The 24,448-nt window shown below is 40.2% G+C and overlaps 1 protein-coding gene across 3 annotated transcripts in view; it reads right to left on the bottom strand.

The window, feature by feature from the left end:
* The window catches only part of tmem63c (transmembrane protein 63C), a 33,249-nt gene extending 9,654 nt beyond the window's left edge, over nt 1-23,595 (bottom strand). Inside the window, exons 1-13 of one of the 3 annotated variants that reach the window (XM_075447906.1) lie at nt 23,516-23,545; nt 21,390-21,453; nt 9,767-9,992; nt 6,967-7,046; nt 5,539-5,626; nt 3,334-3,371; nt 2,520-2,662; nt 1,617-1,668; nt 1,404-1,512; nt 827-900; nt 599-679; nt 383-503; nt 75-208 (exon numbers count right to left, since the gene is read on the bottom strand). In XM_075447906.1, the coding sequence (XP_075304021.1) occupies nt 75-208; nt 383-503; nt 599-679; nt 827-900; nt 1,404-1,512; nt 1,617-1,668; nt 2,520-2,662; nt 3,334-3,371; nt 5,539-5,626; nt 6,967-7,046; nt 9,767-9,976 (1,130 nt within the window). In that variant the 5' untranslated portion in view covers nt 9,977-9,992; nt 21,390-21,453; nt 23,516-23,545. Of the gene's footprint in view, nt 1-74; nt 209-382; nt 504-598; nt 680-826; nt 901-1,403; nt 1,513-1,616; nt 1,669-2,519; nt 2,663-3,333; nt 3,372-5,538; nt 5,627-6,966; nt 7,047-9,766; nt 9,993-12,707; nt 12,996-21,389; nt 21,454-23,515 lie in introns of those variants that run through there. The other 2 variants (XM_075447905.1, XM_075447907.1) reach the window with 2 other exon arrangements.
* Nucleotides 23,596-24,448: the final 853 nt, after the last annotated feature.

The raw sequence follows: 24,448 nt of genomic DNA, 5'->3' as shown, positions 1-24,448 counted from the left end.
AACACATGGCAATGACCCTTCTAAATGTTGTGGTCTCTCCCTGGTGTAACGGTGTTTATGTGCTGTTTACTCACACAGCCGTCATCCTCTCGTCTCGGAAAGTCACAAAGGCAATGCCCAGCCTCTTCAGGAAGATGCGGTTCTTCTCTGCATTAAACTCATCCGTTCGCTTCTCCTCCAACTCGCTGTAGTACTGCTCCGCATCCACCTGAAGTTAGAAAGTTAGAGCACACTTCTTTCACTGTCAGTTTCACCACATTTGCACTGGCAACACTGCTGTTGCCACACTTACCTACTTTTGCATTACAGTGCCATCCAGTGGTAACACGGTGGTAATACCGTGGCTTTAACTACATTGAACTGCAGTGCTGCTAAAACTCACCTTTTCAAAGCCACATATGTCGCAACAGAATATCTGAGCACACGGATTGGTCTTTATCATGATCCTCCCCTCCTTTTGGGCCTTTGTAGTAAAATACAGCCTGCCTTTCATGGCCTTGCGTCTAAAAAACAAAACAAACAAAAAAAACCAGCATTCTCAGAAAAGTGCCTAAATTTCACTTACTCAGTTACTCCAATCTGTTAATGTTTCCTGTACCTCTCCAGGTCCAGCTTCATCAGCTTGTGAACGTCAAAGCAGAAGCGGATGTCGGTGACGGTGCAGCTGGGGTAGGCCTCACTGGTGGGTGGAGAATGAGAAGTCAATAATCCCGATTCTGCCGAGATTGTGGATGTACAACATGAATATCTGAGCTCCCTGATAATCAAACATAAGGAGAGGATCCGACTTGACTTAACAATAAACTAGAGAAGAAAAGGTGTGTACTGGAAGTGTTTGGTGATGAGTCCTGGGTCAGAGATCTCTCTTGGTAAGGAGGTAATCATCAATGTCCTGGCTACCTGTAACACACAGTGATTTGCCATGTTACTGTCAGTTCAACACTTCTGGTCCAAATGAATATATGTCGCAGAGAGATAAAGGATGAAATGTTGGTCCCTTTTTTCCTCCAGTGCCACACTCGTGCATGTCAGAGTAAGGTCACTCAAAATATACTGGATCAGATCATCAGAACATTTGTCATGCAGTTTTATGCTCTCCCCGCAATGAAGTGAAACCTCTGTGGCTATCCATTAATTACTCATCTAAAGCAACTATAAAAACTAAAATCTAAATCTTTGTCCAGTTCTTTAGGTTCTGTTCTGAACAAATACCTGTAACACTAACCTAACCATAAGCCTCAGGTGTACAGTACACACTGCTGTTAGGCACTAATAAACAAATTCAAACATGAAAACTAAGCTGATGAATTAAAAACTCTTTTTCAACATGAAAATAATAGAGAAATCACATTGATACGATCATCAAAGCTGAGGAATAAGAGTGCAATGTGTTGTTGACAGACCTTCTCATCTTCTCTGTATTCCAGCCGTAACGAGTGGTGAGCCATACACAGCAATGTTATGATGAAGTAAACCAGAGCAAAGATGCTGTGCAGCCACAGAAAACTGTCCCTTCGAGACACATCAACAAATACAACAATTATGGATAGCCTAGTTTTTTTTTTTTCATGGTTTCTGGGTTGTTTCATGAGTCATGCTTGTAGTGTTACACTTACTTTGCATTTACATTTGCCAGTGTTGTTCTTCCTAAGTCTTCGGGACTGTCTCCTGTAGAAATAATGACACATGACAGAGACTGAGTCATTTTAATTTCTGTGATGTTTAAAAGGAAAACCCTTCTACTTTTGTCTACAGGGTGAGGCCCATGTGAAGCAATGTCACTATTCGGAGAAAATGTTCTCCATACAGTTTTATACAGAAATATTTAAATAACACATCACGCTCATGCCTAAATGTGCCATTTTAGTTTAGGGACCCTTTGTTTGCTGTTGGCATGGCAGCCTGTGTCGGTTTGTTTAATGAGGGGTGACACACTGGTCCATATGATGACAACCAGCCATAATAAAAAAAAGTTTCTGTGGACTGCCCAGCCCCTCACAGACCCCATAAAGGCTCCTGCCTTCATCCTGTTGTGGAACGACTTTCGCAACACTTGCTATAAAATAAGCACACAACTGCCAAAAGGCATTTCTGCTGCTATTTAACAGCTGGTTATGTGCCCCAACCCACCCGACACCTACATGTTTATGTTGAGAGGAAATTAAGCTCTTTCTATTCCTGCAGCCTGACTTGGGGAAGAGCTTGCTGTCTTTTCACTGGCATGACGGCAACTCCCTCTGTGCGTGTACTGTGCATGTCTTTTTCTTTTAAGTTAAAATGACTAGATTTCAGTTCTGTGAGACACTGGTTTTTCCTTTTAAACTCGGCTTTACCATAAGTTGCTGAAAGCTAAAGTTTCTGTGCATTTAGCAAATAAATTCTTTGGTGCCCATATGTGTAATTGTGTCTGTGTGGCCTGTCCTCTCTCCTTTAGAGGACCTAGTTTTCTTAGGTTTAAGATATTCTTTGACTTTTCAAAAAGGTGGCTAGCTAGACCATTGTGTTGAAGACCAAAATACCCAGGAGGTTCCCGGAAAAGTTGACTGGCAGGATTACAGCCAAGGACAGCAGGGAAACCACTGTCATCAGCAGGATGATGTGGCGCTGGAAGGACAGGTATGTGACAGCATCAACGCCACATTTGCTACGGATCTCCTCATCCCTGCACACACAGACAATGGGGAAACTTTCAGAAAACCCAAATGCCTGGCATTCAAAATATTCTAAACATCAAGACAAAAAGAGAATGATTTAAATTGTTCATGAAGTGGCAAAGATGACTTTTTCCACATGCAGATGTGCTGATATTTCGAGCAGTGACATTTTAACTTAACATTCTAACACAAATAAAGCTGCAGTTACTAGGCAGGAGGTTCAGGAAACCAGTGTCATAAAATAGAGAAAACAAAAAAAAAAAAAAGAAGACAAGAAGTGCATGTTGGTCTCATGGCAGCCCACACATTGTGAACTCGCAGGGTGGGTTTGCACTTTCCCAGGGATCCCGGGGTGAGCCACTGGCATGGGAGCTAAAAACAGATACACCCAACCTCCACCATAATAGTATGGAAACCATGGATACGGTTAAAACTGCTTTTTAACGGGTCCAAATCGGCTGTGTGGAGTCCGACTTGAGCTAGTGCAAATATTCAACTGGAAACCACGGCACCAGCGGTCACATGAGCCCAGACTGGTTTGCTTTTGCTGCTAAATGAGATATAACATGAGCCTTTACATTAGATGGTGACATCAGCTTTGAAAACAGTGAAATGGTGGAGGCTGAGATGAAAGAGGGATAAAAATTATTACAAGGGAAACTGCTTTGAGTTAACTTACTTCATATGGTAAAGAGATAAAAGCCACGAGCAGAAGCCCTGGAATGAGAGGAGAATCATAAAACAGCTGATGTATTGGTTATTAAAGAAATACGACACATGTGTGAAAGTGTGTACACACCACATCTGGCTACTTGTGTGCATCCCCATTAGCATAGAAATAAGGTCTGTAGTGACACAGAGATGGAGATTTAATAGGTCTAGCCTGGAGCTGTAATCAGTTTACTGCAGCCTCAGCTCTGTGTGGGCACAAGGCGATGACTCCTGTCTGACTCTTTGACTTACGCTGTTATAAACATGCAGGGAGTGACCTCAGTCTATCACACAGGTGTCAGGAAGTCACAGACAGTCCAGCTGAGTCATGATCCAAACTTTCCTCTTACAACATTTGAGGCAGCGCCGTCGTAGACAACTGGCCTTTATCAAAAAAATCCAGCACGCAGTGTTTTTAGACACACATATATATATATATATATATATATAACTGGCAAATTAACAGTGACACTTTGGTATATACTTACTGTAAATAAATAACGGACAGACTGGTAGTCTGTCTAGCATCTTTGGTATGGGTAATGATAGTATTTCTTAAAAATATTTAGCACAGTGCAGATAGCTGGAATCCACCAGTCTCCTCCTCAAACACTATGCCTCTTTATTCTAATTATAGCTGTATTGACTCAAGGTATCTCTAGTGGCTCGGTGGAACACTGCAAAAGCAGCAACATTTGTTGCATCAGCGTGTTGTACCACCATGACCACTAGCATGAAGTAAGTGTTATTTTTCCACATCCTTAACGGTCTGCTGGGGTCTGAGTAACACAAATTTATCATTAGAGGTTGTGTGGATGTCCATTAACAATTTAATTTGTCGTGACTGCAACACTTCACGACAAGCACACTGAGGAGAAACCAAAGTGGATGCTGAATGTAAAGAGGGGCTGAGTGGGAAGGTCTTTTGCTAAACTCAATTTGTATAATTGGCCTTTAAAACAACAGAAAGAGAGTCAAATGAGCAATAAATTAAGGAGGAGTGACATCAGTGTACAACAATGTTTACAAATAAGGTTGGACAAGGTGAATGAAATGTGAATGAAAACAGAATCCAATGGTTAGATAGAACAAAGCCAAAATATCAAATGTTAAACCGAGAAAATTGTACTTTTTATTAAGAAAACATCATTCAATCTTATTTTCAGTTTGATGACGGCAACATGTTCTCATCATAAATTACACAATTATTTAGTAGATTTAATTATTTACAGTACATGAAACTATTAAAAAAATCTGTGTTATAAAAGGTAAATATCAGGGGAAAATGTCTATGATTTACAGAAGTTCAGTAAACACTGCAATGAAAACTATTCACCAGTGGAAATCAGTGCATGGGCTCAGGAACATTTCTGAATGCATCCACAAATTCAAGTTAAAACTTTGCCAAGCAAAGAAAAAAAATACTTATATAAACAGGCCCTCAGAAGCTGCTGACTTCTTCAGGCCTGAAATGAACTGAGGTGAAAAGGGAACCGTCTCGAGATGAGTCCAGTCAAATCTGATTTTCTTTTTTGTAAATCAAGGACATGGTTTACTCCCGCCTAAAGATCAGAGGGACCATCCTGTTTTCAGTGCACAGTTCAAAAGTGCAGCTTGCACTTTTCTGTGTGGGCACGATTCATTGTGTGGCAACAACCTCCATCTATTTCAGCAAGACAACACCACACCCCATTCTGTATGCATTATGATAGCGGTCCATGCAAACAAACATATCCTTGAAGTGGATAGAAAGTAGGGCAGGAAGAACACAGCACACTTGCTATCCTCAGTGCGTAACAAGACGCCATAACAGAACTTTTACACGTAAGATATTTTGAGTAGATACCCATAGCTTTCTCAAGGAAATACATTTAAACTTTCTCATCTGCGACCTGTGCTTTTCCTGGTGTGACAAACCAAACTGTCTGCTGTGAGAATTCTGGCAAAATGCTAATGTAATTCACCCCCATGACAAATGTCCTCTTTAATGATGTCTTTTGAATCATCTCATAGCTATTAAAATAACATCTCAGCACTGTCCTATTCGAAAAGAATACATAAACTTGGTTGTGTGAAAAAAAAAAAAAGTTCCTTCTGGGTTCACTTGCACATGATTATGATATGAGTGAGAATGCTATTAAGGACTTTGTGGGTGCTGAAACTAGGAACTCACCAGGTCCTTGGTCTCAGAGTCCGAGGGGCTGGATTCTGAAGGAGACTTCTCTTTTTCACTTGGTTCTCCATAAAACAGGGATGTGAGACTAATGTGAGGAGATGACACAAACATATACACAGCTTGACAATCACAATGATTGCCTCCCAACATGGTTTTATCAGTACACAACAGCCTAACAGTACCTGTCTGAAATCAATCTATTTTACCCAGAGGACAATAAATACATAAAGTCCAATCTGATAAAGCCAGAGCGGTGATCGAGTTTGTGGATATTTCTCTGTGGGCTTTTCTGCTGACAGTTCAGCACCACGTCAAATTAAGCAGCATAATTAAATTACGATGAGAGAGGACCGCTTGGCAAAACGCACAGCTGCTGCTCGCCCTCAAGAGCTGTGCAGCCGCCATCGGTCAGGTGGAACTAATCGGGCCCACACTCCGCAGAGACAGGTCGAGCAGAAGAAAACCACTGAGGAGTCATGTGAACTGTTGCATGGACTCATTTTCTAACCCTAAAGTTATTAATATTACTGACTAATCAGCAAGAACCTTTAATACTATAAATGTTTCTTTTATTTTTCTATTTCTAATAACTATTTAACATTCAAGGCCTAATTCTGGCTGTATATATAACACTTTTTAATAATTCAAACAAGAATGGATTTTGCTAAAATAACTCGAGTCTTGTTTAGCGGCACGTCCCGTTATTGTGTTTAGTACAGCTGCCAATAGTCTCCAACACATTCCTTATTTACTTGTGTGACTGTTGTTGAACATGACAGACTCCAGTTGTTTTTTGGAAATCGATTAACCTTTTTGGGAACTATTTTTGCAGATCTAATCATTAGACACAAAATAATTTGTAGCTACAGAAAAAAGTATGAATGATGGACAAATGCGTTGGCTTTGGTCTCTCTTTTTTTTTTACGAGATTCATTAACAATAAGCATAAACATACAATAACACCAGCCTTTCGGGCCTAATTCATCATATTATCTAAAACATTTAATAACAGGCTAATATTGGCCAGTTCCACATCCTCAAATATGAAAATGTGCTTCTTTATTTATTTATTTTTACTGTTATAAACTGAAGTTTTTGGAAACTTTTGAGAATTTTACTCTGTAGATACAAAAGAAAAAAACCAACACCCACAAGGTTATTTAATTTATCCCGTGTTAAAACATTAAAGATGTAGAGAAAATTAACACAGCATAAGTTGGGTTATTTCACGTGGAAACCATAACTGCCATTACAAAAGTGTAAAGCCGATATTGTGGCAGCCTCGTTTCCGCTCAGCAGAGGGAGCTGCAGCATCACAGGACTCACTCCACAGACAGTTATTACTCCATCTTAAATGCCGAAATGTCTCACAGACTGGTGGGTACGTCAGATGTTTTTTAGGAGGACAGTGAGTGAGGGATTTACCTATCATTCTCCATCAGCAGAGCCAGGCGGCCGTAGTCCCATGCAGCCTTCCTCAGGCAAGAAAAGATGAGCAATAAAAACTGTAACACAGAGCAAATACACGATCTCAGAGCTTCTGAGAATCAAATTTACCTGATCAAACACACTCCCTGTCCTGATCATGCTCTCCAAACTGCATGATTATAAAGCTGAGGCTCGTCTCTGAATTCTCAGAAGTAATCTTTACACAATAGATTAAATAAAATCAGCAGCAACAATGAGCCTTCCTTTTTCTTTTGCAGGTCTAAAGTGGTTGCCTTGGAAACTATCAGAGACAGGTCAGCGTGCACACATGAACACATGCTGTGCTGTAATGTCAAATCAGTGTGGTCAACTGCAAAAATAAATCTGAACAGCCTCTATTTTGCTGCAAATGGAGGGCAGATGAACATCCCAATGAGTATCAAGAAAGAAAAGAGAGCGTTCAGTCATTTACTGTAGTGCAACAATGGATACAAGCTGAACAATCCATCTAAAAGGATGCAACTGGAGGGTGAATAATGAATGTTGATGAATGTGAAAAAGGGCTGATGAGCGTTTGATTTTAATGGCAGCATTAAATCATTAGCTCATTTGAGTTGGTTTAGTGGGTGGGCATGACAGCTGTGTTAATGGAAGAAAACTCGTATAAATGTTGAATGATTCTTCCTTGAAACTATGCAAACACAACTTCACCGAGGCCTGTGGGTGAAACACATTTGCCACATTTGTGAGTTAACATTTGCCTTCTCGTTGCATGTGATTGCCCATCACCTCCCTGTTTTTTTTTTTTTAATAATTTTTCTGTCTTGAAGCATTGCTGTGCTCCCCTTAAGTCCCACACATGATTTATTCTGTATGATGATGGAATTTATGTGGAGGCGTGCTCCCGTCACCTGGGGGGAAGCACGCTTTGACTCATGCTTGTCATTAGGAGATGGTGCTCAAACCCTCTGTGTTGGCTTGACAACCCAGCAGTGATAAAATGAGTCAATTAAAACATGAAGGTGGCTGATCGAGAGTGATATCAGCGCAGACATCAAGTCTGACAAGGCCTGACAGTGGAACTGAGCTGGCTGACAACTGAAAGTAGAAGCCTATTATTATCTGGAACACTGGAAAACCACCGTATCCATGTTTGGAAATAGTGAACACACAATATATCCTCATTATATAACCGAAAGCATCTACTAGATGCACCTAATGTGTTTGCATTTGAGCCTGTGTGTGTTCTTGTACATAATCATGATCCAAAAGCCCAAATAAGCAGGAGACAAAAAAAGGGGATTACTTTAAAATGTGGGCTAAATTTGTAGACTTTTCCTAAAGAGGCAAATTAAACAAGTTATAATACTGTAATACGTGTTCTTAATACACAGTTTGACAGGTTGGAAAGCCACACAATGAAACCATGAAGGCTCACTGAAACACCCCTGGTGGATGTTGAGTCTGAACCGACTCTTTGAGGAGACTGTCGCTCCACGCTTGAGTTTTCTTTATAGAATTGTAAAGATATGTTTTACTTAAAGATAAAAAAAACACCGTTCTTTCAATTATCTTTGAATCACAGCACAATGTGAGGGAAGGTCATCACTCAAAATTATTGACATGTATTCACCTGTGAAGCTGCACTTCTACTCATCAAGAACAGAAGATTTTGAGACATGTTAGTTAGCCTTCCACACTTTCACAAAAATAAACCTCTGATCACGTATCACCTCTGGTTGTCTGTTTGTATTAGGGCTCCCCGTTATGTCTCAAAAAGGTGATGGCAGCTTTGGGTATATTCAGAAACGCTGTCAACTAAAGCTCTTCAACCTGCAGCAGTGTAAAGAGGTGATGATTTGAAGATGGACAACACATGGCTTGTTACAAAGAAGAAAAATGCTTCCAAATGAAGCTGTTTACAAATGAGAGCCATCACAGCTGACTAAGACATTTTTTTAAATAAATCCTGAAAATTATTTTCAATAATTAGCCATATCTATTTTTATTTTTAGCTGCTAGATGTAAATATTTTATTTTGAACGTTCAGTAACTGCAAACACTGTCCCGTCTATTAACGAGCAGGCTGGTCACCGCTGTGGTGCTTCCTAATGTCATTCAGCTGCCTCACCGATGGGACCCCATCCTGCTCCTGCAGCTGGCAATAGTAGCTGCTTCTTAATGGGAAGCCCACTGTGCGTGGAGTACGACTAAAACCAGAACCTCAAGCAGGGGAGGACTGGTTCATGTAGGAAGCCCACTGAGGCTGTAAAAATAACAATGGCTAACATCAGTAGAAGAAGACCAAGACAGTTGGAGTTTGAGTCTGACCATGGAAGAGACACTAACTGGCAAGCAGCTGAATGACACTGAGGACCTCAGATCAGTCTGCTGGCAGGGAACACAAAAAGAGATAAGCAGAGTCAGGGCTAGTTGGCAAGCAGCCTAAGTGTGAAGGTTTCCTTATCTTTCAGTCTTCTATGGTAATAAACTTAATATAATTTTGGACTTTTAAGCATTGAATCCAGCACTTTGGACCTCATCAAACTCTACAGAAGTCTACTAATGACCGATTCATTAAAACCGAGCAGAAAAACATGTCACAAATTCAGGGCAGGGGGGGGCTTAGGGTTAGAATTGGGGAATGACTCAAACATTCTTTTTGTAAAAAAGGGACAACTTTGAAATGTCAAAGGATTTAGAAGTTTCATATTAAAGTTGGAAAACGAATGAGCTCAACACTGCAACTCCAGAGTAGATTATGCAAACTGTGTATTTAGTGTGTGTCAGTCTGTACCATCCAAAGCACCACATTGATGGCCAGGACCGTGGGCACCCCACCGAATGGCAGGCCCTGGAGGACGCTGCTGCGGGAGTGTGAGCGGAAGCATCGCTCTGCTGTGCTGTTTTCCTCCGCAAATGGCTCCAGGAAGCCCAGGACATCCAGCTCCACAGGACGCGCCTCCATGGGGGACGCCCTCGTCTCAAACAGCTCCGACTGCGCCATCAGCACTGGACCATATCTGAGGGAAAAGACACACATGTACTATTTAGCTAAGACTGTTGCCTGATACCAGTTTTAAAACTTAGAGACATAGTCAGGGAACTGCTTCAGTGATGTGCACACATTGTTTGCTAACCAACAAGAATCAAATTGTGTTACAAGTAAAGAAGCATGATAACCTTTAAATATGAACACACATTTAACAGCTTATAAATCAAAATGTTCATTTTTCTAAGAGAGATAATGAATAACTTCTATTTCTCAAAAGTCGCATGGCCTCACTTGATACATTTAAAAGTTTCTGCTGCTTGTTAATAGCCTTCACAAGCTTGTATTTACGGAACCGCAGAATTAGCTACAATGCTTGTGCACTTTCATAGAGACAGTGACTGAGGATGTGGTGTTTGCAATAAGTGGTGAAAATAGGGATTTGCTCACCGTGACTAATTTTTAAAAATGGGCAAGTGGCACTCATTTCAAATCCAGTTAGCATTTGGAAGGAACAGTCTAAAGAGCATCATGGTCCATTAGCAGCAACTTAATCGACGTTGGCTGCTTTATTTAACAAATAAAAGTAGAAATGCTCCATTAACATTAAGAACTGATTGCGTAACAAGGTATGCTGGGGGACTCTAAAGCCAGAGACACTAAAAACCCTGTTTCACAGAGGGGAAAAGGAACACACACTGCATTGTGAAAGACGAGACTCGGTTTATTAGTTTAAGAGGGACCAGGATTACTACCACTCAGGTTACTGTTTACACGCACATCTCCATTTTGTCTTTAAAGTAGATATGTCTGAGTTGAAGGTCTGATGATATTGCTTGCTATTGTGCATCCCCTTAAGACAGATTTTTAAATTTGGAATAAACAGGGTCATATGTGAGAAAGAAAATACATTTTCCTCATCTTTGTTCTTCTTGTGTTGCTGAGTGCAAATCCATTAAGAGAAACAAAACATTTTCACGGGGCACAAAGTTATAAACATTACATTACATAAAGCTTCCCACTCATCAATACGGCAACACAGCAGATCTACACGATCACTGCACTTTCAAGTTTAGTTTCAGGTTTAGTGTCACCGATTAGATCACCAAGTATCTGAGCACATAAATTACAGCCCTGCTCTACCCTTCTGTTTCATAGGCATGGCACTGAACAATGGCACACATGATTTTGTCCCAATGAACATAAAGATGTTGTCTTTCGACCACCAAATTCTAATTATTCTGTGTATTGGCCACTGTCTGCTGCATAGGACACGATAACTCATACTACCATAACTATAGAATAGAGGCCTGAACCATCTGTCCTCCAGCAGCACACACCAATCTCACTTTGAATCAATACAGTTCCGACTCCCAGCTGCTCAGCTTGTGTATGCTCCTCAGTGAGTAAACAGAGGAAATGGAGCAGCAACGATGCTGACAAAGCTCTGCATCAATACTGCAAATTCCCCTGACTTATAAACGTCAGGCAGATCAGATCAGATTTCATGCATATATCTAAATCCCACAATATCAGAAAGTATGTTACTATGACAGTACAACAGGCAAATACTGTGTGTAGTAAATGACAGCCAAAACTGCATTACAGTCCAGTTCTCCCAAGAGCTGTGAGCTACCAGAGTGAGCTGAAGGAAGCTAAAGGCCTCCAAATTGGCACACATTACTGAACCAAATCGCGGCGTGATTTATCACTGCGCCAATGATGTCACTTCCCGAGAGGCTCCATCACAGTTTTATGAAACATTTACCAAACGGCGCCTGTTGTGTAACAGAAGCCACGACAGGATGTCTCGTGTAGGAGGCGGGCTGATCAATTGCAGTGCTGCTGGACCGCTGTACATCACACTCACAGAGATCTGGTGAGGAGCAGAAGTACAAAAACACCATCCAGTAATCTTTTACCAGCTCCTTCTGCCCTGCTGTGGTCTCCCTCTTAGCTCCTGTCTTGAAACTGTATAGTTTGCAGTCAATATTCAGATACTGTCAGGAACACAGTCCCTGAACCTCCCTGTGGAGTTGACAGGGAAGAGATTCCCTGAGGGAGGATCACAAAGCAAATCCATAACATAAATACACACACTCTGCTAGTCTGCAAAGCTGTTTCCACAGAGCCAAAGATTACTTTTTCCCTTTGTCAATAACGAATTCAAGCCATCGATACGTACAAAAGGATTAAATTATGGCTAAAAACGGATGAATGCCCCATAAGGCTTCAACACAAGGAGAAAACATCTTTCTTTCTTACTTAAGTCGGCCACAAAAATGATAAAAGAAACGTTTGCAATGGAATCAAACATTTAAGTCACCGAAGTATGCATATTTGAACGACTCAGTTTGTAGCTACAGTTTTGTTTTGGGAACAAATTCTCATTCAAACTCTTTAAAGTTGTGAGCAACAAAGCCAGAAATTAATGAAAGAACTCTGGAATGCATGGCAGAGCTGCTCAGAGTTTCAGCATTGTTTGAAAAGCTGCTGGAAAGTGAACTTTTCTGTGCCTGTAGCTGAAGGTAGCAAACAAACCACAGAGCATCTGTGTGAACTGGGACATGAAGCAACACGAGCTAAATCAAACAGAAATTACTCTTTTCCCACTTATAGTGGGAAAACACAACTAGTCAAACTCGAAACACACAAATAACACACTTACTAATACAGTCTGACATCCAGAAGACTTTTTTTTGGCACACTGAGCTTTTCTTGTTTCTGCACCAGGCGAGTCACTTACTTCGTACAGTACCGTCAGCTGATGTTGACAGAGAAACTCTTCTTCTCCACCTCTAGAACCAGGCAGGATGCTGCAGGACACAGGCTGACTGCGGTGTGCTTTCACACAAAATTTGGACAAACGTCACAGCATGACTCAGCAGTTTATTGTCGAGATTCTCTTCCTGTCTTATCCCTCATGTATAAACACTTTAAACAAGCCCATCCTGATCCCAAGGTATCAATCTCTCCTCCATCTTATTCAACTCTGTAAACGTAGTGTCTCTCTAATCCTTTCCCTCAGCTCATTTCACTCCTCCTCCGTAGAAGGCTTCCAAGCCAACGCAGCAGATTACAGACTGATGTTTGGCTTGTGAGGCAGCGTTGTGCCTCCCGCTTGCAGAATGAGTGAAATCGCTCCTCTGTGCTCAGTTTAGACAATTAGCATCACAGATGCTGAAGTTGGTACATGAGAAAAGAGCTGGTGATGAGATACTTAAAATTTGAGTCAGAGAAGCAGAAAAAAGAGCAAGCTGGAAAAAGCAAGCTCATGCCAGCTAATCTGTTCATTGCACCAGAAAAAAAAACAGCTGAGGTATCTGTGTGTGTGGGTAGGTATTACTCTCCTTGTGGGGACCTAAACGTGCTTATACAGTCAGTTTAAAGGGGGCTTGTCTTTCTTATAGGGTTGATAATCAAGTCCTTATTAACGCAAATCATTAAATTCTAAGGAGAAGTAATCTTTTTGTGTGTGTGACAGAGAGGATATAATCACTGAGGCGGTACCGACGAAACAATTAATGACACTCTGTCAGAAGATCAATGGCTGCCAATAAACCCCGACTGAATCCAGATATCTATAATCCCTCTCCAAAAATATTTTATGGTGTTGTTGCTGTCACCGTACTGTGGGCTGCTTCAAAGCTGCATTGTTCTGGCACTGTCCCAGCTACACATTTAGCCTTGAAATGGAAAGGGAAAGAAAGAGAGAAAGAAAAGAGAAGTGTACTGTTAACGTCAGCAGAGAAACGAGCTCACAGTGACATTGCAGAAACCCCAATTCGCAGTAAACGAAAAACTGGAAATATCTGGACATATCTAATTTTGACCTGACGAGGATCACCAAAGCAAGAGGAATTAATATTAATAGGCACTTGAATGTGTGAATTCTCATTGCGTGAAAAGCGGAGTACACCTCGAACAGCTCACCATCACAAGGCCAACACAGAGAATTAGACACCCCCACACGTCTAGAATCCCCAGTTTATCTGAGGGAAGGAGAGGAGGCAAGTCCAAAGAACACACCTGCAGGAAGGATAACCTCACAATCCTCACAACTGCTAATAGTAAAGTCAAAAGGTTTCTGAAGCTGGTACGGTACAACCTGTGTGGACGATTACTGTCTGTACAAAATCTTAAGACAGTCTATCTGAAATATTTCAGATAAGATCAACAAAACAGAAAACAGGCTCACATTACCACCCACCAAACCATGCTAACAAGAGGAGCCAGGCCAGAACATATGAGGGAAGTTCTTTCTGTAACAAAGTTGGCATCTGGAGGTTAAATTAATACTACGGCCATTTAGGGAATTACGAGGACAGCTTAGCGCATGATATAAGTTTTTGACATAAACTGTTGGACAAGAACTGATGTCATTGTCCAGGTTGAAGCCTCATGGCGTCTTCTTCTGCCTTTTATTCATTAACTCTGAGTGTAGGCTCCAGGCTGCAAGCATATGTAACATCCCTGAGACAGCAGAAGATGGACAACAATCATTCCTACATGCAAAAAAGCTTGCATTATGCTGAAGTCACTATAATGAGTAGATTTCCTGTAGTTTTGCTGACAAAGCTCACCGATAACCGAAAACAATTTGAAAAAGTAACGGTCAATAAGAAAACTTCTTGGCGGACAAGTCAGCGGTGTACTTTCATCATTCAGTCAGCCACATTTGTGTTTTTGGACTGGCTGTGCTTTTGTACCAAGACAAAAAACAGTCAGTGTGTTTACACGAGACTCCAAAAACTATTGCGTTCCTCTGACCAAAACAGGACATTTAAGACTGATGTAGACAAATTCGTCCAAATAAAATCATACAAAAATCGAGTTTTTTTTAAAGCCACACACACAGATTATGAAGTTATGAGTCAAGTTACGCCCACACGTATACATTTCAATATGCCCTCGGTGGTCTGCGCATGCTCGACCGAAGAAACCAGTAACAAGAAAAAACATAATAAAGAATAGAGTGCATCTTTTTGTTTAGACAGTAAGTGTATATTATTACAATCAAATTCCCAAGAAAGCTGCTTTCATTCACACATTTTTCTGTTTCTTTTGTCAGACGGCTAAACAGAAAGTAAATTAGAAATTGAGACTGAAACGCATGTGGAGACTCTGTTCAAATAAATCCAGATGATGCAGCATCATCAAACAAAGTCACCATTCAAGTAGCTTAAAGACAACAGAGCAGTTATATTAACATGTACGATTATTTCCCAAAGAGAGAGTTAGAAGCGGCAGTGAGTTTTAAATGTTTAAGCACGCAGTCCACAGCGTTGCAGTATCAGACACTTCAGTCAATAAATGGATCCCTTTTCTGTGCATGTATATTAGGACAAGGATGGTGGCCTAATTTACTGGCCAAGTTGAGCTGTAACTTTAGCTAAACTAAACCGTGCATTCAAATGCTCTGACTGATCAGATAGAAAGAAAGAAAACGATTGAGATTTAGAACCTTTGTTGGCATCCGCTATTTGCTTTTACTATCCGTTTAAATACCGATTTGCCATGCTGGAATTGGAAGCTGCTATCAAATCCTTGTCATAAAATATGGTACCATTGCATTAAAATAGTTTTAAAGGGGGTACATTAAAATTCCCAGTTGCAGTACAGCCTAATGCACATCATAAAGCATTTGGGGGAAGTTCTAATAAAGCCTTCCCTTTTGTCAAACACTCAGTTGGATCAAGATACATCACCTGCCTGAGGGAACGAGAGAGCGATGGCCCTGTTTTACCTGAGAAATGAGCCATAAATAAAACGTGAACTTCTGTTGACTCAAAAACCTCTGCACCTAATCAACTGCAAGTCTCTGTGAGATAAAAGACAAACTCCAAGGACAGTTTGTAATCACCATAAATAAAAGGATCATTGCTTCACAGCTGTTGTTCTCTTCTTTATAGTCCTGACTGCAACCTTGTTAAACATGCAGTTTTTCTCCTGACACTCTTCTCTTTGCCTTAGAAAAAGCTGTTCTCTCTGCATGAGAACAAGTAACACTTGCATGGACGGGTTTAATGTTTCTCTCGAGTCGCTGTGGATCTGAGCTGTTTGGATATGTATGAGCTCTCATTTACAAATATGCTCTGTTAAAAAAAGAAAATTGATGGGTGAATTCTTCGTGTTTATTCAGCTGACAATCACCAAGCCAAAAACAAAACAAAACTAAAAGAGAGGACAAATCACAAAAGCTCTCAATTACTCCTCACTTGCAGCCTTCTAAAGCATACTGAAGAGTCAAATGACTAAGTGCTGCTACACTGGAAGCTTTTAGTGGTGAATGTGGTAAAATAAAACAACTAAACTGCTTGAAAATTGATGATTATTTCAATTCCTGATCCTTTTAAAGCAGTGTCAGATAAAGTCTCTTATTTCAACCCATGACATCTAGGGTTTGGAGTTGCTATTAAGATGCAAAGTGCCATCATATAAAGATCTAAAAATCTGTCAGATCTTTGGAAAAAAAGATGCAGATAACTTAAGTAAATCATTTTACTGTAAAGAAAATCATCAACAACGGGAGTATATTAGAAACTAATTCAGTCAAAAACAAACTTTTTGTTAGATATTAACATTTTTTTTTAATGCCAATAGAGATCTCAAAGAGGCCAAAAATGTCATCTCGGGATCTGCAATTAACTCTGCTTGTATAAAAGAGCATGCGTATACAACTAGACTGAACCAAAAGTTAACCTACAGCACTAGATCAGCAGAGTTAAAAAACAAAGTTTGCAGAACAAAATTAAAAGCACTGTAGCGCTAGGCATGAATGACGGAGGCCAAAGACATCTCAGGATGGAAACCTCATACCAGCTACGCAGCACAAAGGTGTATATGTTATGGTTCAGGGTTTCCTCACTGCCTTTGGGAATTGGTAGCTTGGTGACACTGTGCATGTTTACGTGGCAGTAGAAAAAAAAAAAAATCATTGTGTTAGTTCAACCAAAACTAGACTCCTAAAATGGATTTAAACATCTCAGTTTGACTGAAATAGTATGAATTTGAAGCCCTTAAAGCTGGACCAACTGACACAGATAATATAGCTGGGGATCAAATCACTCTATAAATGAACTTCATATTTATATCATACTATATGCATTTTGTGTATTATTTATTATCATTGTTATTATTATATTATCTGCATTTTATAGCATATTGTGAGCCCTTCTCTCTTAAAATTGGACCAGAAGTGGACCTTTCGATCGGACAACGATCCTCAGTACTCACTTTTTTCTTAGAGCAGTAGAAGAGTAACACTTATTGTTACTTTTGTTAAAAAGAAAAGTATTTCACCTGTATCTGTAGGGTCTGTCTGAAATATATGTATAAAAAAAAAGAAGATTTCCATGTAGTTTGCCCTCTTGTTATTGGAATTCGAAAAACCTAATCCTTGTAAGTACAGAGTTTGTAAATTTTACACCCCCTTTATTTTTTTAACAACACACCAAAGAGCACTGGCAATGGATTCCTGCCTCCAGTAAAACCTCCAATCATCCACGTAGACCTGAAGCTGAGTAATGGCTTAATGAAATCTTCAAGCCGAGCTGGAGTTGACAACAAAATTGCCGGCGGGGTGTAACAAGACCTTTCCAGCTCGTCAGTGCTCTCAGTCAGTTGTATTTAACACATGGCTTGAAGTGTCTGACCACATTATTTCACACATGTGAAATTGTCACACATGTCATTCTAAAAGCCTGAGTTTTAACAACCTCCACTTTCTATCTGAACGGATTTCCACCACTTTGCAACTGAGCTCCAGCGATTCCTCTCACTGAGCCCAACAAGCTTACAGTTTACTGAAGTGCGCCACTGGTGTTGGATGATAAGACCTGTATCCGTCTAATGTTTGATGGGAAACATTTTCTTGTTATCCTAAAGAACAGTCCTGCAGGCAACTCTGCGAGGCTGGACTCAGGCACTATGATGCTAAATGCTAATGTCAGCATGTTAAAATGATTAACTACAAATCTCATCCAGCATAGGATTTTGGTCAACGTAGAAATTAAATGCAAGATTATTGTTGCTTGCAAAGTAAAGACAAAAACAAGTCAGACAAAGCTGACATTGTTCACAATGCACCGTCGAATCTAAAATCCAGAAAGCATTTGGATGTTAATACAATGAAGGAAAACTGGTCAAAAATCTGAGCGTTTGGAGAGAGTGAATTAAGAGCAGCAATAGCACGGCAAATCAGAACACTCCACAGGGAGACAGCATGATGAAACCAGCGCATATTCTGTGGATGCAAGAACAACAAGTACAAGCTGGAACAAGATAAAGACACGAGTATTGAAGACTTTTTCCAACATCTTCTGAGTCACGACTCGGCAACATCAAAGGTAATTACAGTATCTATTAACTGATTTGCAACCTCTGTAAGTGTGATTGAAAGGGATGGCTTTCAGTACGGGACACATCCATCAGAGCTGTGGTAACAGAAACCAACTGGACAATATTTCACAGATGACTGTGTGTCAGACTTGTATATCAAAGTCAAACAAGAACAATTAAATGCATTTTATTGCATCCACCCCTGCATACTCATGGGAAACATCAAAACTCCCCACAAAAAGCTTTCAGAAGGGATTTGAACCAGCAACCATTTTACAAAGTGGTCAGAAATCACAAAAAGTTACATGCTAACTTTTCTTTCTTTCTTTTTTTTTCTTCCAATTAATCATATGTTTCAAATGTGCAGCAATGACCCTTAATCAAGGAGACAGACATGGAACAAGTGACACAAGTCTATTCAAATTGTCTATTTTCAGGTAGCTAACCAGTTAGAAATATATAAAAATGTTTTAATTTAAATTACAAAAATATGTGCATAAAACGTGTTTAAAACTTTTTTCTCTAAATTATATAGCCCTAGACTATCTCAGTGCATTTTGGATCACCAATTTCCAGATGTTTTTGCTCTCATAATATTAGTAATGAGCACGAAGTACAGCTGAGGCTGAGCGGAACGTCATTGGCTCTAAGAAATTATTCATTGTCAGCACAAAATGCTTCACAGCATATTTCAACGTGAAACCTCTCCATGCCTATTTAGTGTATCTGATTAGTACTTTGTAGATATTCTGAGTTGTTATGTGTGCATGTATTTTATTTTCTCCCATCAAAGGAAGCTGAGAGCTGTGATGGTTTTGTTTGGAGGGTTTTTGGATGTTTGGATAGACAACCCTCACCAGACTTAGCCTGAGGGGGGAAATGGGCGGAGGTTTTAACACAATCTGTTCACCACCTGCTCAGTGGAGGACAAGGGAGGGGGTTTTACACAATTCAGAGCTTACTCTGTATCATAGCACTCAGAAACACAGATCACTGAGGTGTGTGTTTTTTCAGAGCTCACTGCAGCATCCCAACCAACCTCATTCTGAAGGCTGAGTGAGCCATATCAAAGCTAAACTGATGGCTGAACATGTGGACTGTGTTCAACTAGCTTAACACCTGCTTCCTGTCTGGCTGCACATGCTCAGAGGCACTCAGGGGAGTGCTGAGTGTGTGTCCTGGTGCTGATGTGTGGACCAGACCATTCCTCATTAAGACCCATCTGGCATCAGTGATGCTTGAGTGTAGCATGCACACTAGATCACGCACAGCCTGACCAGTTTAGCAACTACAGAATCAGTCTAATCTGCCCTTTCTCTTTTTTCTGCCTCAGACAATCTTGAAGGTTCTAGAGGGTGAAAAAGGTAGTTGTATCACCTTCTATCTGGCTCTTTGTGTTGTAATTAAACTATTTGTAAAAGAGGCATGGATATTTAAGAACATATTGAAGACCAATAATAGTAGGTTTGTATGTTTTTGGTTCAGAATCAAGTGTATGACAACCCAATACATATTCAGGTCCAATTAACATACAAATCTGTGGTTTAGAGTTCAATTGTAGGTGTTACCATTTCTACCTGACAGCCATTTTGAATGCCACAATTCAGTCCTATAGTTTATTGTATGCTTTACAAAGTCCATCCACCCCTGCATACACAAGGAAAACATCAAAACTCCCCACAGAAAGGCTCCAGCCAGGATTTGAACCAGCAACCATTTTACAAAGTGGTCAGAAATCACAAAAAGTTACATGCCAACTCTATCTTCTTTTTTTTCAATTAATCATATGTTTCAAATGTGCAGCAATGACCCTTAATCAAGGAGACAGACATGGAACAAGTGACACAACCTTTTCAACTCAATGGTTGACCATCAAGTGCCTGACACTTCCAAAGTCAGTGATAATGATGATCTCAATATTGACCCAAACTTTTAAGTTATAACTAAACCACCAACTACAAGCTTGCTCATATTAGAACATCTAATGAACAGACAGAAGAGAAATATATGACTACCACACACTACACACATGGAGTACAATCAGTATAAAAGTGAGTATTGGTAATATGATGTCTGTACATGACAGTGACAGTGATGTGTAGCACACTCATGGCATGGTGCTCTTTTTGAGTCTGTGTACATCAGTGACAATGATTCATGTGTCGGCATCATTGTGATGGACCCCTGTATACTAGCAGGAAAATTCACAGCTTGAATCTCAAATAGCAGGGAGCCGACTTTGCACTCAAAGACATAAAAAGAACAAAGCCGAGTCAGAGGTACAGAACTGCTGTGGTTAAATGACAGAGTGGAATACAAATTGAGGTTTCACAGCTAACCGTCGTATCAGCAGCCTTTTGTTTGTATTCGATTTTCTGTCAAGAAGGTTTCACCAAAAGTTTTCTGACAATTTCATTTATACCCAGCAGCCCGAGGTGTGTGGCTCACAGAGATACATCTCAAACGTTGGGCAATCATTGTGGAATCATGGCACAAACAAAGACACATATTCTAGAGGCCAATTAATGCTTATCTATGAGCAGGAGCTAAATATATACCCGCACTACATATCTCACTGCCAGCACCATCATCATCACTACCAGAGGGGACATGTGGGAAAGTCCACAGGATGATAATTATGTGGTGTTTGACAGAGGTGCGTGAAAGCTGCCATTAGAGTGGGCTGCTCCTCTCAGTTTCCATGCTCCAGTGTGAAGGTATGAGGGTTACCTTCACACTTGAGCCATGTTATGATAAGAGACCATTAATTCTGCGTGGAAATTCAAACAGAAGTTGACCAAGGGTCTTTATTAATGCATATAAATAAAGGAAGGACATGGAAGTAAACTGGACTTGTGTTATACGCATGTGACAAACTATCTTAAGTCCATGTTTTGAGCTAAGTCTTTGATATCTTTCGGTACATCAATCCATTTGATGCAATGCTTGTCGAAACTCTGGATTTTGAGGGCATTATTCTGCACACGGTGCCTGTCTCACTCTAACCAAGTTAAACAGAGCAAATTATGCAGAACATGCAATGCAACCAAAGTGATAACTCGTAAAACTACAAAGGATCCTCACGCACCAGCTCCACTGTTTTCACAGTTTGATCATTCTGCTCAGCTGGAGCTGTCCTCCTGCTCGAGGTGCTGAAAAAAGCCAAAGAAACAAGCAAAATCATAAAGTAGATTCATGAAACAGACAGAGGCTTAAGCGTACTAAATATCTTCTTTGATATGCCTCTCCACACTGTCAACATTCTCGGCAGCTGTTCTACTCTGCACACGCACACCCAGTCAGCTCAATACTGAAAGCTCCTTTTCATCAATCTCAGCTTGAAGACTCCTGAAATATTAATGCCTGTGTGATACCTGAAGATGACCAGCATTCATTTGTCCCCCTTTTTTTTTTTTTTTTTAAAAAGAGACTTACTGTAAACTCTTCCTTTAGAAGGGTCAGATTGAATTCTAAACCGACATCCATCCATTTTCTAAATCTGTTTAATCCAACTCAAGGTCATGGTGGGGGGAGCCAATCTCAGTTGCCATCAGGTGAAAGGTGGAGTACACCCTGGCCAGTCCATTGAAGGGCCAACACAGAGACAAACGAGACAAACTACCATGAACACTCAATTTAGAGTCATCATTTAACCTAACATACAGATTTTTAGATGGCGAGAGGAAACTCAAATTCAAACCAGGAACCTCTTTGCTATGAGGCGACAATGTGAGCCACCACAACACTGTGCAAGCAGTTCTAAGCCGACAGCACAATGAAAATCATTAGAGGAAGTAATGCAAGACAAACACAGACAGCACTTCGCTGAAAAAGCAACATTTCTTTTATGGGCCTTTTTAAGGCATCAGATCATGAAATATAGTGTGGTCAAGGCAGAGAGATAGTCTAAACAAGCCAATCAAATGGAGTCAAAACACTTGCTCTTCCAATAAAATACAGACTTCTAATATTGTGCAGGTACCCGTTTTTACCTTGTTTTTTCTTTTGTTTAGAGCATCTGCAGTGATAATGGTTTAGAGGAGAAACCTGTAAAACTTGCTTCTTTTTTTTTTTTTTTTTTAGCAAACTACAGAAATGATGCTGTTGTTGCATTTCTGGATTCTGGCTGAAATGGTCTCTTTGAAAGCACAACATCTCTGTTTATAGAAGATGTACGAATGGGAGCCTGGAAACAGGATACTCCTCTCTGATAAACAACACTAATTGCCATAATCATGCAGTTATCTGCTGTTATCAGATGTGATGAGCTAAATATCCCTTTTTACTACCAACAGCATGAAACTGTCAACATCAAAACCATTTTCCAAGCTCTCATTATGGTCTTACTGACCAGTAAAATGCCAAACGTCCAATAAAAAGGCTTTTTTTTAAAAGCCTTCTCCCTTTGTCATAGTTGGGTACAAATGGCGGCAGAGGTGAATTGATTTATTCTGCATTTCCTTTAGAACTGCCAGGTCTAAAAGACAGAAACTGATTAACAAACATTCATTGCAAAAGAAGCTAGATAGGCTGAATGTAATCTATGACCTCAACTTTCCAAGAAAAAACAGGTCTAGAATGCTATTTTAGAAGGCAGTCATTTGAGTTAAAACCAAGTTAAAATGCTGAAGAATAATTCAACAACTCAAACTACTTGCACAGTTAACCAGTAAAAAGGCTTTGTGTCTGTGAGTCCAGACTGAAAAACAGCAGGCAACGGCAGGGGGACTGTAGACTGAGCACAGCATGAATGGAAGCCTTGACGTTTTCTTACGTTTATAAATTAGATACCCCAACATTACAGTTAATGCAGCACACTCGAGGTTTTACCACCCGGCTGACTCCACGAGGAACAATAGGTGTTGATTGGAGGCGAATGATGCACCTGCTTTGGGTGTAACAGTCTGACACATTGCCAGCAACATGCTCCTACTCAGTAGCCACAACAACGGCACACCGTACCATCAACTTTTGAACGTTTCCTACGTTTCCACATCACATCTTCACATTGCGGAGAAGAGGTGGTTTTCTCCCCAATGAAACAATTCCTGGCGAGGTAATATTCTCCCGCTTGCTGCAGCTCACGTCTGCACCCACCTCCCCGCAGCTCAAGGTATAAGTTCAGAAAGATGATTGCGCCATAATTAGCGTAACAAACCCCGTCAGCCCACATTTAGATCACGAAACGGATAGTTTAAAATCCACATTGCTCACCTCATAGGATTTCCAGATGGCGTTTAGTGGCGAAGATGAGGATGCTGTTGTGTCTTTTTCTTCTACACCAAGAAACAAGAGAAACTCCCACCCAGTCAGGGACCGTCTGACAATTTAACATGCTCCCAAGGTACCCAAGGGAGCGTCAACAAACGCATAGATTTTGTTTTCATTTGTAAGTATATAAACATAACGAAATCTGTTCAGCTATCCTATACGATCCACTAAGGTGATAAAGTGTATAGTTTCAAAGTAAAGCAAAAGTAGCAGCTGGTTAAGAAACATGAAGTAAGCAAAGAATGAATTTTGTTCACCTGCTGAGGATTTTGAGAGGTTGAAAATACAGTATATAAAACAATATGCTACACTGTATTATGGCTATTTTAAATACAGTATATGTTATTCTGACCTAAATACCATACATATAACGGTACATTCCATATTTAAACACCCTCCAACTGTATGGAGGCTAATCGATTGAGATGTGAGTAAAACATTATCTCAAAGTCAGAGAGGATTTTTAAAAACAGTAATTGGACTATCCTGTGTTTTTTTTTTTTTGTTTGTTTTTTAAAAGACATGTTTGGAAATTAAATTAGTAAAGAACCAGTATGGCTATATTTTATTAATCAAGCTGCTCATTGTTGGTTTTCCTCTGAAAACTGGTGAAAGAGCAAAACCCCTGAAACAAAGCAACAAGTTGATAAAGCTGAATTGATACGTAGCAGGATGAAGCATCCAGGATAAGGCCTTTGATGTACCATGTTAAAGAAAGAAAAAGAGTGTCCGGTGTCAATGCTATCTGTACAGTATTGTGATTGCATATCATTCATTAGTGTATTGAAGGAGAAGAGAAAAAAACAGGGGCCTGGGTCAGCTGGGATAAATGCTGGGAACCATAAAACTAGGAACATATCTCTATAAGCCAAACTC

This window comes from Odontesthes bonariensis, chromosome 17, assembly GCF_027942865.1.
Source record: "Odontesthes bonariensis isolate fOdoBon6 chromosome 17, fOdoBon6.hap1, whole genome shotgun sequence".
Taxonomy (NCBI): domain Eukaryota; kingdom Metazoa; phylum Chordata; class Actinopteri; order Atheriniformes; family Atherinopsidae; genus Odontesthes; species Odontesthes bonariensis.
The sequence above is the reverse complement of the archived record's forward strand: the minus strand, read 5'-3'. Positions and strand labels throughout refer to the sequence as shown.